We start from the raw sequence: 14,882 nt of genomic DNA on the forward strand, positions 1-14,882 counted from the left end.
CCCTAGGTCGACTCAGCCTCAAATAAGTACTTGGTGCAATGTGTAGTAAACATCGCCACTAGGCAGACAAGGGTGTGGTGCTGGCCACCCACGTGGTGCTGCCCACCCACCCCCTCGTGTACCACGGTGGCCTCGATAGGTGCTCGCTAACGGCACTTTGCCCCAACAGTCTGTTCAGGCTATACGGGGTGGATGTTTTTGTTTGCGTGTGGGGGCGAGCGCTGCACTCCGAACCCTGACCCTCGGCGCCCCCACCGCTCACTCGCCACGTTAACCTCCCCACGACTGCCAGATCACTTAGCGGAACATAAATTGACGGTCTCGGAAGGGCGGCCGTACAGTCCGAGCGGTCAGCGAGCTCGCCAATGGGTCCTGTTTGCACGGAGCAAACGGGTCGATTCTGTCCGTCGCTACCCAGTAATTTCTGCAGGGAATTACAAATGCAGTGCGTGGTCTGCTTGGCAATGTTGAATGTTAACCCTCTCGCGCGTAAATTTGTGAAAGGAAAACCCAAAAACATTTGTTTCGGTCTCATGTCAATTTCAGAATCGATGGAACCCCACTCAACAAACAAAATGTGTTGATTTACAATATAAAATGACTAAGAGTCCATTAAAGTGGACAAGATGCACAAGCGGGTTGAAGAGGCAGGGTTTAAAGAGGATGGTGCAGGGCCCAGATGGGAGAGTGGTGACTAAAGCCAATTCCGCACATAGATGTACATATATATGTATGTTGAACTTCTTCCGCACTGTACACGTAGCCGACCGTGCTTAATCGGAGGTGCGGGGGGAAGAACAACAAACTAAACACAAAAAGCAGCTCTCAAGAAATTAGTTTAAAAATCTAGATGATTTAAAAGAGAAGTACTTCAACCACGAACTTCCTGTGGCGATTTAAACAAATGAAAGCATACGACCACGTAAGTGCAGTAGACGGCAAAGAGGTAACGCCACAGATGGGGCCACAGGCCAACGAGTATATATATTGCTAATGTTAAAACATTGCAAAGAAAGACAAATATTAATATGTATTAAATATGTGAACCATTTACAAGTGATGATAATTAGAATAATAAAACGTACCTGGCCATCATCGTCTAGTTTGACCATCCACCCTTTCTTGAAGTTCAGTAGGTCCGGCTGTGAGGATTTAAAAAAAACATCCAATATTTACACACAAGTTATTTACGGATTAACGTTGCATTAGTTCCCAATCAACGTTACATCACACGAGGGTCTTGCAAGGGATTCATTATAGGGGGAGAAAAAAGCACCAATTGTATTTAAATTAAGACAATTAGGGCAAATGGACGCTTCAGCTAATTAATCACGAAAGCTGCACACGTGCCATTGCCCACTCTGATTATTTTGACGGCAACAAAGAAGCAAGTTGAAAATCGCTCCAGGTGCTGGGGGCTTATGCCTAAGGGAAGCTTCCCAAGCGCGCGTGGAGGGATATGTCAGACATCGTGCCCAACAGCGCTGCGGGAAGACCCGACAACATGGAGGAGTGGGCATTTTATACTTCTGTCCACGCAGGGACGCCAATCAGGCCACGGGCACGACAGATTTAGAACCTTCATCAGAATGCTGTATTTGTCCTGGAGGAATCCGATGTGCTATGAAGCACTTGGTCCAGTGAGGGGCGGGTCGGCAAGTAACAACAACAACAAAAACGATAAGAGTTTAACAATGTAAGTCAGGAAAAATGTATGAAAATTATATAAAGTACAGGCAAGTCTCCGATTTACGACGGGGCTTCCAGGAAACTGTTCTGTCGTAAAAGCGTGGAAGACCTGTATATAAGTGAAAATTGCATAAGTACATACAATTCCTGACCATTTTTCAACAATAAATACAAGCTTGGGCAAGGCAGCAAAACGACAAAAACAACAAGTCCCGCATTCCATTCTCTTCTTCTCCCCCCCTCCTCTTTTCCGAACATAGATGGACTCGTCCATCTGACCAACTGCCAAATCGCTGTCCGTGGTGCTGACGTAAAGAAAAAAAAAGTAACTTTTTTCAAATTTTCTTGCTGTGGATTTCACACCTGATGATGATTGCTTGTGTTGGCAGCCGAAACGTCGTGATACTTTTATTGTTTAATATTTTCATGCTTTTATTATTTCCCTTCTACGTGACTTTATCGAAAGAACCAAGAATATGCCTGGCCACTGTGTGATGACCGCAAGTTTTGGGGAAACCCAGAGGTGGCGGGATGATAACTTCCTCGCCTGGTACGCAGGAGGTTGTTGTTGTGGGTTCGATCCGGACCCTGACACCTGTACATTTGGAGTCCGCGTGTCTGTCTCCCCCATGATCGTGTGGATTTTTATCCGGGTCCTCCGGTTTTTCCCCCCACATTTCTCAACATGCATTTAGACGATTTGGCTGCTGCTATCAATTTCCACTTGATAAGCCACTTCGCTGAGCTATCATTTGTGATAGCCACGTCGCATCTGAAAAAGAGCTGCGTACAGCTCAGTGGGCCTTAACCTGGTCAAATAAGAAAAGTTTCACAGTAACATTTTTAGTTTTAATGAGCTCAGCGTGAGCGCGCGGAGAGGCTGAGGGCCCAGCCTGGGGACTCAGGCGAGGGGCTCACCGTCATCAAGGACTCGGTGGTCCGTCTGTCCAGGGACTTGGCTCTGCGTAGGGGCGCGTGCGGTGCCGGCGAGATGTCCACCGCCACGTCTCCCTTCTTCCATTCCTGCTGCCATTGCCACGGGCACGCACAAAGACAAAGGTCCCCCGTGGCTTTACCGAAAGAACCAAAGAGTATGGATCCTTGCAGTTACGAAAACTTCAAATCTAGAATTTTAACACACTGTTGAGGAAAGTGCTGTTTGTTAAGCGAGCATCTTTTTAAGGACGGTACGTCACACGGCCGCCCTTTCTCTCCCCCGTGGCAATGTTTACACACCGCACCGGGTACTCATTTGAGGCTGAGTCAACCTATAGGCCCAGGATTGGTGTGGGCCGTGAGCGGGAATCAAACTCGGCTTCGTGCTGAACAACGGCGCTGTACGACCCGCAAAACACAAGCAGACAGTTGCTTTGAATATTTTAGTTTTCATTTGGGTTTCATTCATACGTAAAGAGCTAATTGCAGAAAGACAATGAAGCATGTGTTTCTGTGCTGGTGCTCCCACGACCGCGTACCTCTCTCAAGGCGTGCGCCCGCTTCTCGCTGCGGCCCTGCCTCTCCGGCCCCCTCTCCTGCTCGTGGTCGTAATCCAACTCCATCCTCTCCGGGAGGTCCTCCTCCATCGTTCCTGACCGGGACCTGAGCAGCAATGCGAATGACATTCACCCGCACACACACACCGACTAATCATGAACATTGTTAAAAATTAATTTGCCAAAGCTGTTGATGCCACCACACCATCATGGGACCTCCCTTGCCAGTATCAAAATATAAGAATGGGTTTGACCCTTTCTGGCAATGAGAGAGGTGTTAAGATGTTAAAACACCACACCAACTCGCCGACACTTTCGCCCCTCCGCCAGATCCCACGCCTGCTGCCGTCTAGACAAGCGACCTCCAAGATCTGCCCCGACACTCAACCACCATCTGCTCTTTGATCTTCCCCTTCGTCGTATGTACGCGTCTGTATGTTGTATGTATGTTGAACTTCTTTCACACCGTACGTAGCCAACCGTGCCTAATCAGGGGTCCGGGAAAAGGAGAACAAACTAAACACAGAAAGCAGTTCTAATTAAATTATAATTACATTAGTAAATTATTTAATTTCCAATTAAATTCGTAAATTAATCATTTTCAATTTAGATTATTTAAGAGCCATAGCTTCAGTGGCTTCCTAATATCAGAAGGAAGAGCATTCCAGACAAACAAACCGCGGCCCTGACCAGGTTCGCGCGCAATCCTTTCAGTGACACGCGCCCGTCACCTGCTGCTGCTGCCGCCGCCTCCGTGCCTGAGGCCGTGCTGCCCGGCGTCTCCCGCTGCCTGCGACGCAGTCCGCCCCACGCCCCCGTTGGCGTAGGGGTCGGGCGAGGGCAGGGGCGACGCGAACGGGTCGCTGTGCGTGGGCGAGGCGAGGAGGTGCGCCAGCCCCACGCTGCCCGGGCTGCCGACATCCTGCATGCTGCTGCGGCTGGAGGAGCCGCTGCCGCTGCCGGCGCCCCGGCCGCGGGAACCGGCGCCGCCAGCCGCTCCGCCCGACTCGGCGGCCGTGAAGTAGCCGTTCTTGCGCCACGGGTCCGTCTCGTCTCCGTTCACGGAGCTGTGGTCCGACATCACTTCTGACAGGTGGCTCGTGTCTATGGGGAAAAATGAGATGGACGAAAATGTTTTTATTGTAATCGTGTTAAAAAACAACTAAACTAGAGATTTGGTTTTGTTGATGTGCGCTCATGCAGGTCGGGTTCTTCTTGTTACACAGGTTTCCCTTCGCTCGACGCGGCGGTAGGAGTGGTAGATGCGTTCCCAGAAAAAGACGCATAAAGAGCGAAACCGCACAAGGAAACTGCATGCTGAGTAGCGCATGCAGTACACACACACAGTACACACACTACACAGAGTACACACACGCGGTACACACACGCAGTACTCACACACAGTACACATGCAATGTTTTCCCAAGTCCGACTGCATAGCCACATGTAGAGTGTTATGCGGTTTGAATTCAGAGCAAAATGTGTGTAGAAATAGGTCAGCCATACATAGAGCGCGAGATCGCATGAGCCGAACCCGCGTGGAGCGTTCATGAACTCTTCACTTCCCCTTTGTTCACTGTCAATCCCGTACTCCCCAACGGTTCTTCCGTCGCGTGCGGAGCGGAAGGGAGGGGACGGTACCGTCGTGCGCGCTGCCCTCGGAGGGCGAGCGGCTCCGCTGGGCCTTGTGCTTGAGCTCCTCCTGCCACAGCGACGACTTGGGGTCGGGGATCTTCTCCACGGCCGGAATGGACGTGCTCGTCACCGTCACCTTGGCCGGCCCCGGCTCCTGGGAAGCCACCCGCACACCGCGCACCGTTTCCATTCCGTCCACGCCCAATGACTCCGCGGCTGGAGGTTCAATCTGAACCCGGAGCAACCTTCAGATCTCCGGCGTGCTTTCGGGTTGTACCGTGTGCTTTTCGGCATTGTATGTACCTTGAACTTCTCGTTGGCCGTTCCGGCCTTCATAGGTGCTCGCTAAGAGCACTTGCCCCAACAGTTGTGTTAAGCCTGTAAGGGAGATCGTTGTCTTTGTATGTGCTGTACGTTGAACTTCTTTTGCACCGTACGTAGCCAACCGTGCTAATCAAAGGTGCGGGGAAAGGATAACAACCTAAACACAAAAAGCAGTTAAAAAGAAATGAGTTTTCCATCTAGATTTAGCTCGGGCGGCTTCTTAATATCGGAAGGTAGAATTTGTGATGTCCGACCATTATATTTTTTTACACTCCCAAGCGCAGGGAAGCCTCCTTCAATTCCCGATCAGTTTGTGAAGGAACTCCCCAAGCGTCCGCTCAGATTACGGTGAAATTGTTTTCACAAAGGCGTCATGGGCAAATTTGGAGAAAGGGGACGTGATTAATGTGTTACCCCTCCCCAGGTAAGACGTTTAAAAAGCTCTTGTGGCGAGCTACAGCCAATCCCTCCGGGTGAAAGTACCGTTGCACAGAAAACAACGGAATGATGATGAATTCATTTGAAGATACAAATATTTTGTTTGAGAATAGAAATGCCCCCGATAAAAATGACTGCACTCGTATAGATTTTATAGAAATGCAAATAATCTCGTTATTGGACTTGCTAAGAACCCATGCTTTATTGTTTTATTTACCAAATTTTTATGCAGATTAAATAAATTGTATTCATGAAAATTAACACTTAACTGAGTGTCCGGGCACAGGATTATTTTACCAGGTAAGGCGCACTGAGCTGTGTAGCTCTTTTTCAGAAGCTTCCCGGCAATCAAAAATGATAGCTCAGCGAAGCGGCTTCACACGTGGAAATTTATAGTCGCAGCCAAATTCTCTGAACGCATGTTGTTGAGGGAAAAACTGGAGACTAATCAACAATTTCACCAAAGCACTAATGGTTAAATAAATAAACACTAATTCAGAGTGTTTTGTTGTTGCAATGCAGACCCATCCTGATCGACAGAAAACATCTGCAAACCCCACCGAGTGAATACATTCATTAGCATGCTGTGCACGACGTTACTTCAGAGTCGAGAGGCCCGGCAAACTTTCAAACGTTTGAATTTACCCCGTGGCCACAATCTCAATTCACGATTCTTCCAAAAACCCCGCAAAAACCCGAGCACCACACGACACCAAACCCTGACTGCCAACGCTCGCGTCTCTTGAGCTTGGCTGCGTCCGTAGCGCGCGCGCAAACACACACAAGGCGTATTACTGCGCGGGGGATGCAGCGCGTTCAAGCGCAAATCACGCCGGGTTCCCCCGGCACTCCAAACACGGTTTCGAAAGGGACGATTGGCAACCGGCAAACTGAGGTCTGGTTCCATAAAACATCAACGGTGAGCCCAACTCCTCGAGACTCACTTGCCTATTGGCCTTGCCAAGAGAACCCATTGCTTTATCGCTTTGTTTTCCCTTCGCTGGCAGCCTGCAATGATTGAAAGTTTCTTCCGTTAAGATAATAAGCGGTTGATGTGTCACTTTTATGAGGGCAATGGCTGTGAAATACACAGGTTTGTATGCCAACGGTGATCTACAGCTTTGCGTCGACACCAGGGCCGAATTGAACGCGAGGTGCCGGGGGGAGGAGCTTGCTCACAGGGGCCACGCAGCATTCCTCGCGTCCTGCCATTGTTCAACGTGGGCCTGCCAGGGATACATCTCTGCGCCAAAACACTGCTCAGCTGCGACGACTGCCCTCTTTTCTCACTTGCCGCGGCCCGTCACGGTCGGTGGACAGGACGCGTTTGACACACTGATAAATAGGACCCCCCCCCAATGCCCGTCATCTTTCCGTTCATAAAAGACACATTCCTGATTTGAATGTCAGTAACACGATGGAGATTTGAATGATTCATTGTTGCGCGTTGGCGTGCAGGGTGTAGCCAAAACACCGTCGATCACCCAGGAAATTGGCTAACTTGCGAACACAACGGAAAATACAATTAGGAATCATACAGCAGCACCTAAATGTGACTGAACCTCAAGAGACTGGATATAAACAGTGAGCACACTAACAGGCGGTCAATCAGTCATAGACGGCTTGGACTAGGAACCGGGGCAGGGAGTCGACAGCACGGATGTCTGGGGGACGGGAGTTCTATACTATGGAGGCAGCAGAGGGGAATGAGCAAATTGAGCCAAAAACGATCTCATTAAGGGACCCTTAATACTGCAGTCCCTCTGTTAACGTTGTTCATCCGTTCCACGAAAGCTACTGTTAACCTAATTAGCTGAAAAGTTGAAAAAGAAGTAAACATCGCTGAGTCTGCAAGAGAGCTGTTTCCACTGCCAAAACGGAAAAAGTTACAATGTAAACAAAGCCAGTCGAGGCCTAAACACTCATGAACGAGCGTCGCTGATTGGCTGAGGGCATGACTCAGCCCCACTTACGAGCGCTCGGGTTGGCCGAAATTTGCGCCCGCGTGCATAACGTAAACGTACCGTTAGTCAACAATGTTAACGTTAGTCGAAACCATGGGGTCCCTATGGGAGGCGAAACGTTAATCGAAAAACCGTTAACCAATGTCACTGTTAACCAAGGGACTACTGTAATTGTTTATAATATGGTTATAGGTGCCTGAAGTTTCTGGATGGTGTAGCCAATCAATAACAGGAGTGCGTTCTTTGTGTTTTGTTCTGATCTAATTATGGTTGGTTACGTACGGTGCGAAATAACTTCAAACATTCATACATAGCCTAGGACAGCAAAGCTGGTGGGGGAATGCATGAACGGTTTTCCCTTTGCCCCTGCCTCTCTGACTACCTCTACGTCTCCTCTCTCGGATGTGCTTGCTGAGTATATCTGCCCCGTTCACTTGTGAGTCTGTGCTTTCACGGATCTCGAGGTATGTTTTTTGAAGTTGAACGTTTGGCAAAATGTTAGAGCAACGCTTCATTTCCCCAACCCTGTCTCGCACGACGCTGCTTTCAGCTCCGAAGCAGTGCAGGATGAAGCTAGTGCGGGGCATGTAGCATATGTTATAAAGGGGCCCTAAATAAAAATGAACCACAAATATTAAAACACAAATTTGAACTTGCATATTAAAGTAATTGTATTTTTTCATTTGCTATACAGCTGGATAATACGACAAATCGCTAATCTTAAACACCCAGTTGAAGGCGGTATAGTACTACAGTAATAGAGCAAGTGCAGAATCACTGAACCGGAATTGATAGCTTGAAAGCATTTAGCGCAGGGCCCTTGAAAGTGTGGGGCCCGTAGCATATGTAGCTACTTTTGCGACTAGAATAATCCGGCACTGGTCCGAAGGCCAAACAACGACGTTTTCTAGGGATCGCCTGTGACAAATTCTGAGCGTTTATATTTAGGTGAATCGTTAGCGCAATCGTCCACGACCTTAACACTTTTGTTAAAAGACCAAGCGTGCAATTCCGCGTTCACCGTGTCTGTGATGGATGGAAAAAACTGAGCGTGTGAAAGGTTGTGGTTAGGCCAAAGCAGTGATTGAAGCCATCTGCAGATATTTTCCACCCCAGATTGCAATCAGTGACCTTCAACCATTAATCCTTTTTTTTATGACGCTGACAAAACCATTCAGTAAAACACCTTACGGCTGTCATTTATCTACAGCATCACGTACGCTGTGTCGGCCAAACTATTTATTTCACCACATGTTATGTCTCGAAGGAGGAATCAATCGTATTCCTTACAGAACTTACGACCGGGTTTTTATTTATTTTAGAAAAGGTGATGACATCTATTCTCGGCAACGAGACCTACCACTTACCTCATCCGACTTATTTCTAACTCTTTACAGACACACACAGGCCCTTGTATGGGCACCGAGGCTCTTCTATGTACACACAAAGACAAAGATCTGCCGCCCCCCCCACTATAGCCTCAGCAGACTGTTGGGGCAAGTACCGTTAGCGAGCACCTGTGAAAGCCGGCATGGCACACGAGGGATGGGGGGTGGGTGGCCAGCACCACGCCGAAACACGGGCCCTTACACAACAAGCACACAGCGCGCGGCTCCAACACAAAGGCTTCGGCGCAGAGCTCCTCACAGACACGCACAGCTACCCACAACAGCACTACACTGTAACTAGAAAGCCGTTTGACCCAGTGACTTCCAATTTGCCATTTTATAATTTCACTAGGGTTCCCATAATTATGCCAAATTTCATCAGGATTGGATGTGGTCAAGACAAGCATTCAGCCTGAGCAACCCGAAGCGAAGTGATCCAAAAATAGCAACATCCCCACCGCCCCACTTTCAGGCGAGTGCTGCGTTCAATTTGTGCCGCAGAGACGGCCGGCTGTCAGGGCGTTCCGCTGGGCTGAAACTACAGCTGGGCACTGTAAAGACTGAGACGAGATGCCGCTGGCAAGGCGGCTGTCGAGACATTTGAGCATCCTGTACACGCAAATCCTCGTCGAAAGCCCCACGGGAATAACTAGGAGGGTGATGCGGTAAACAGCTGACCTGCTGCGTCGGAGGATCCACCTTTCTCTTTTTCTTCTGGTTCTGCTTGTTGGCGCGAGGATACGGACCGAGCATCTCGTACCACCTGCGCACGTCAGGCACACGCACAAATAAAATCCACATTTATTTCTGCCACCTTGAATTTTTTTTTTAATAAACCCCCGCCGTACAACAACAGATGTTCAAAGACCAAATAGAAACCTTTTGCAAGGAACCAGGTTACTGCATTAACCACACACGGAGTACTTGTGGTGAACATGCAAACGAACACGCTCTGATAATATACTATACAATGTCTTTGAAACTGATTGGCCTACACCAGAGACAGCCTTCTTTACGGCCTAGTCTCAACCAGTGTCAGACCAGAGAACATCGCCATATAGCGAACAGTACAAAGACAATGCACTGTCAGAGCATTTACAACTCGGGGTGAGCAGCTACAGAATGGGACATTTTTTCCAGTGTTAAAGTACTGGCAAAAACGTAACTGGCATTGGACGAACGTCCCAATGCTGAAAATATTACTTTAAATGCACTCAAGTGGGGATTACGTTCAGCAGCATCAGCCCCCCTTCCCCGCCGCTGCCACTGCAAACACTGGCAGGGCCCTCCCCGCCAGCGAGGCTCTCCTGCACAAACCACTGTCGTCGTACTACAAATAAATAACTTTTCAGTGTTATACGACAGCTCTAACAGGAGAATAAAGTGCGAGAGGGGGGCAGAAATCATTTCGTTTGCTGCTGCATATCTCCGAGGCACACTTTTTAATATGCGAGCAGATTATTGGGGAATTGTGCTCAATTACTAAAGGCATTCCCTAACCGAACATCTACAGAAAGCAAATGACTTCCCCAAACACCAATCACATTACAGCTTCCATGCGCATTCCCTTTGGGTAGTTGCTGATGAACATTGCGTTGCATAATTAATCAAAAATAACCACTCAAAGTAAAGTGGACTTGGCTTATGCAGGACACGGACTTTCTCCATTTTATCGATATAATTTTTTTCTTTTATCTAAATTATACATTCAGTACATTAGCATTTAGAACTTGCAGGTAGCACTACTGCACCACCCCCGAGTCAGAAAACGGCCCCCGGATCATGACGTCACAGAACTACTTCTGAAGCTACTTCAATCGGCGTCTCTGTCCACACAAGTGGCCAATCAAACCAAAACGTTCAATTAAATTCATTATCGGTGGACTCATTGATTAGATTTTATTTTTCAAATGTTAATTCTTCTATTTAACAGCATATGTTGTTCGTCTCCGAAACGCGTTTCTTGAATCTGTTATTGTTCGTATTAATGTTATGTCAGAAACGCTTCGTCTATGCTCTCCAGTCGCCCGGGTGAAAAGTGGGCCAAGTTTTGCCCGATCATGGCCAGCTGGCTGAAAAACGCAATAAACTTAACAACATCCAAATGTGCTCGTTTTTTTTCTTTCTGTGCAGTCACCGGCGCGTGGGGCTGAGCCATCAACTATCTCGACTTGCGAGAGACAGATTTAATTACGGGGGGGGGAGGAGGGGGGGAGCAAAGATTTAAATCAATGACCTTGACGGCGCTGGCTCAATGCTGACCCCCTGACCCACGTTACGGCAACCACCTCTGAGCTTTCCCGCTGCAATGCTCGTACGGCAGCGCGTCAGCTCGACAGCGTTTATCCTTCTTCCGATGGCTAATGTTGATGTAGAGCAACGGCTGTGAATTTACACTCAGGCGGCCAATTCAGATGGTTGCGTCAGGAGTAACAGGAGGGGGTGTTGTCGCCGTGACGATGCCTCCTCGCCTTCGTTTTTCTGAACGGGGGGGGGGGGAATCATGTCGTTAAATGTTCCCACAGTGTTTTCTGGGTGACCACAGTCACCCGGACACTGCCACAGAAGTTTTTAATTTGCAACTCGCTCATCGAGTATCGACGTCTGTGCTGCTGCTGCCGTGGTTTGCGCGCGCGGATGCGGTCTAGGGTTGCAGCCCCATGAAGATTTGCGGCAGATCGATTCCAGGGATCTTCTGAGTCGGGTCTTACAACGGAGCTCGGCTTACACAAGCATGGAGTGCGCTGGGTCAGCCAGCTGCGGCTATGCGCAACTGGCCGGACCAAATGAAACACTTGTGGGGAGAGCGTCGGCATCACCTAGGTAGGCTTCTCCTGCCACAGTGCACAGTGGAGAGCAAAAAAAAAAATGATGTTTTTTTTTTCAAGCAGGCATATGCTACACTCATTCCAAAATATTTATCTTTGCACCAAATCTTCGCAAGTTCAGGGTCGTGTCCGTAACTCAAGTGCGGAATTGACTCTGGCACATGCATAGTTACATTTAATAAAACAACATCCCCAGCGACTCATAAATTGAGCTTTTAACCGCTACAACAGAGATGCCAAGGGCTGCGTTCATTTTTTTCTTCCTCAAGACCAATGCCAAGCAGCCTCTCGGACAAACGTAAACCTCTTGAAAGTCTTACGCACGCATTCTTGACACTGCTGCAATCAATAAGCAATCAGGGCAACTGAAGTCATCACCACGACCATCTTGCAAATGCTTTGCACGCCGGAGAAAATTAAACGCTTTGGTAAAAGTTGACCACAGCGCGCACGAGTTGCATGCAAAGTAACTGCAACGTACTTGTTGAAACGGTGCGCCAACGTTCCTCATTCCTCTACGTCTGCTCGCCCGAACATTATTAATGGGTTCACCGCAGTTTGGGGATTGGCAGCTAACGCGTGGTGGGGTAAAGGGTGGGTACTTCCCATGTTTTCCCCGAGACGTTTTGCCCGTGTGGAGTAGAGTCAACAACATACCCTCCGGAAAGGATCTTAATAGCTCCCTCCAGTGGAGACCTCTTCCGCCAACGGTGAAGTGAGCAAGTGCTTGCAGGGCTGCGCCTTTAACTCTGATTGTCCACCACTTGCAGGCGGGGCAAGAAACCCCTTGTAAGAAGAGCCAAAACGCAGCTCTATAAAAGCACCTCTTGAATATTTTTGCACGCTTTATCTTACGTGAAGTCATCGCACGGCAACAAACTTTCAACATCGTTTATCATCGCTATCATTAATCCCCATCATCGCTGCGCATTAAAAACCTGCCGGGATGTACGAAAACGGTGACCGGTACCGCTCGCAAGATTTATGCAGTGCGGCCGTCGGTCTGCTGCCATGTTGATCCACTGAATGAGAGAGTGCGAGAAAGTTGTCTTCACCCCCACTCCCTTTCTTTCTCCCTTGCCATCATAAACCTACCAAGGCCCATTAGGCTATAAAGCCACCGAACGCAAATCTCACGGGGCGTACAGCCCGGGCTCAAAACGCACTCCCGGGGGCTTGCCCTGGTTCGCGTTCACATCTTTCAAAGAATCCGCGGACCCTCCGCGACTTTGTGCACAATTCTCACGACGAGCGAGCGCTCGGGGAGGCGAGGCTCCACCACACTTGAGACTCGCAAGGAGAATTGGAATAAAAAATAATAATAACAGCCCTAGTTTATCCTCGGTGCCCGGGGGGCGTACGCGCGCGTCGATGTAATGGTAATGACAAGGTCAGTGCCTGCCACGTAATTACTAAAGGCATCATCTGTGAGCCGCTCACACTGCGATGGATATTTCCCAGGTCACTCTTGCAAATGAGACTCATCCCCGTCTCTGAGTTCTCACCCGGTTCATGAAAGGAACCTTGAAACAACCGGCGCTCAGTGCGAGCCTACGAGAGAGGGGTTTCATTTCTGGCAAATGCTGGGATGTCCGAAAAATCTGCCAAGACGCAGTATTCGTTTAATCGAAATCCGCAAATGACAGGTGCATGCAAACGAGCCTCCATTAGCGTCAAATCAACAGGCAACGAACAGTCTGCGCACACGGCCGTGAGAAGGCGCACCCCGATGTGTTCACATTTTGAAAAGCACTTTAAAAAAATTCCCGAAAACGAGTTTCTTCTCTCGCTGAATAAAGAAAATTGTTGCGGACTGGATATTAGTAACTGGATATTAGTAACTTACGTTCAATGTGGTGTTTGTGGGTGGTCACCGACACGCTCCGAGCATCTGTACCTTACCTGCAGCGTGCCGCTGACCGCCAAAGCAATTACTCTGCATCCACTATACTCTACACGCTTTTCAAACGCTGCCACAGTTAAAGATGAATTACTCTGCCGTGAATTCTGACTTTGATTATATTATTTAGACGGGTTTTTATTTTTTTACCTCTCAACAATAACAGTTGTCCACTTGTTAATTATTTTTGAGCGTGGAAGTTACAGTGTTTACACAGCGCGCAAACAAAAACTGGAGGTAGTTACAACCAAAAGATTAACACAGTGGTCTCAACCTGACAATTTACCCACTTTATTTGTCAAAAGGGAACTTTTGACGTGTGGGTAATGAATGAAGGGGTCGGCAAAGTTCATGTAAAGAGTGTAATGCTGTAACTCGAGCAGTAAAGCCGTTTGCTTTCTCCGGTGTGTGGCGCTGATTGCTGCAGCCGGCTCATGATGATTGTTATACATCTAGCTTTTACCTTGGAGAATTTGTAACATTAACCAATGTTTAACTTTCACGTTAACGATTTGCCACGCTGTTAATTGTTAACGTCACCGAGGGCAAGGCGTAGATTTATTAAACGCTTTTGGGAGAAAGCTTTGCGATGGCTGAACAGGGAGCGAATCTGAGAAGTGCACCTCTGATTATCACGGACGGCCCGAAAGAAGCTCACACAGAAATGACGCAGGCTCTTATCTCGCGTAAAAGTTCCAAAAGTGGCGGCTGGCTCCGTGGCACCAAAATCCGTCTCAGCTTTTCCAGCCGCAGGTGGTGGTGGTGATGACGACGACGACGATGATGACGATGAAACAATGCCAAGGTACCCATGGCACCAGTTCTCGTGGGAAGCCGCATGAACTACCATTGTGCCCGTCTGGCGGAGAACACCACTGCCGAAGATGCCGCCATCGCATTCCAGGCTACCGGCCGATTCACCGGGACGCGTCGCCCGACACCAGAAAAATGCCAGGACTTCGGCGTTTGTAGCTTCGGCGCATTGGTGTCACCGGCAGCCGGCGGATATCAGGGCAATGAAACACACAGAGACGCATTAACTTACTCTACATGCAGTATTTGGGGGGAGGGGGGGGTAGCATCTCGCCAAGCCTTGTAAGACCTCGTTAATATTAAGATGGACAAGCAGAATACCCAGGCAAGGCAGAGTGCTCGCGTGAACCGTAATTCACCGCGGTGGCCGCCGTTGGTTACGTAAACACGCTCCTAAATAGAGCTTCGCC

The 14,882-nt window shown here is 48.8% G+C and overlaps 1 protein-coding gene across 2 annotated transcripts in view; it reads right to left on the minus strand.

Annotated features, from left to right (window-relative positions):
* Nucleotides 1-14,882, minus strand: part of LOC144940792 (uncharacterized) — a 158,406-nt gene that overhangs the window by 37,124 nt on the left and 106,400 nt on the right. Inside the window, exons 5-10 of one of the 2 annotated variants that reach the window (XM_078867200.1) lie at nt 9,610-9,694; nt 4,824-4,971; nt 3,914-4,286; nt 3,165-3,288; nt 2,608-2,712; nt 1,086-1,142 (exon numbers count right to left, since the gene is read on the minus strand). In XM_078867200.1, the coding sequence (XP_078723326.1) occupies nt 1,086-1,142; nt 2,608-2,712; nt 3,165-3,288; nt 3,914-4,286; nt 4,824-4,971; nt 9,610-9,694 (892 nt within the window). Of the gene's footprint in view, nt 1-1,085; nt 1,143-2,607; nt 2,716-3,164; nt 3,289-3,913; nt 4,287-4,823; nt 4,972-9,609; nt 9,695-14,882 lie in introns of both variants that reach the window. The other variant, XM_078867199.1, reaches the window with a different exon arrangement.

This window comes from Lampetra fluviatilis, chromosome 23, assembly GCF_964198595.1.
Source record: "Lampetra fluviatilis chromosome 23, kcLamFluv1.1, whole genome shotgun sequence".
Classification (NCBI taxonomy): domain Eukaryota; kingdom Metazoa; phylum Chordata; class Hyperoartia; order Petromyzontiformes; family Petromyzontidae; genus Lampetra; species Lampetra fluviatilis.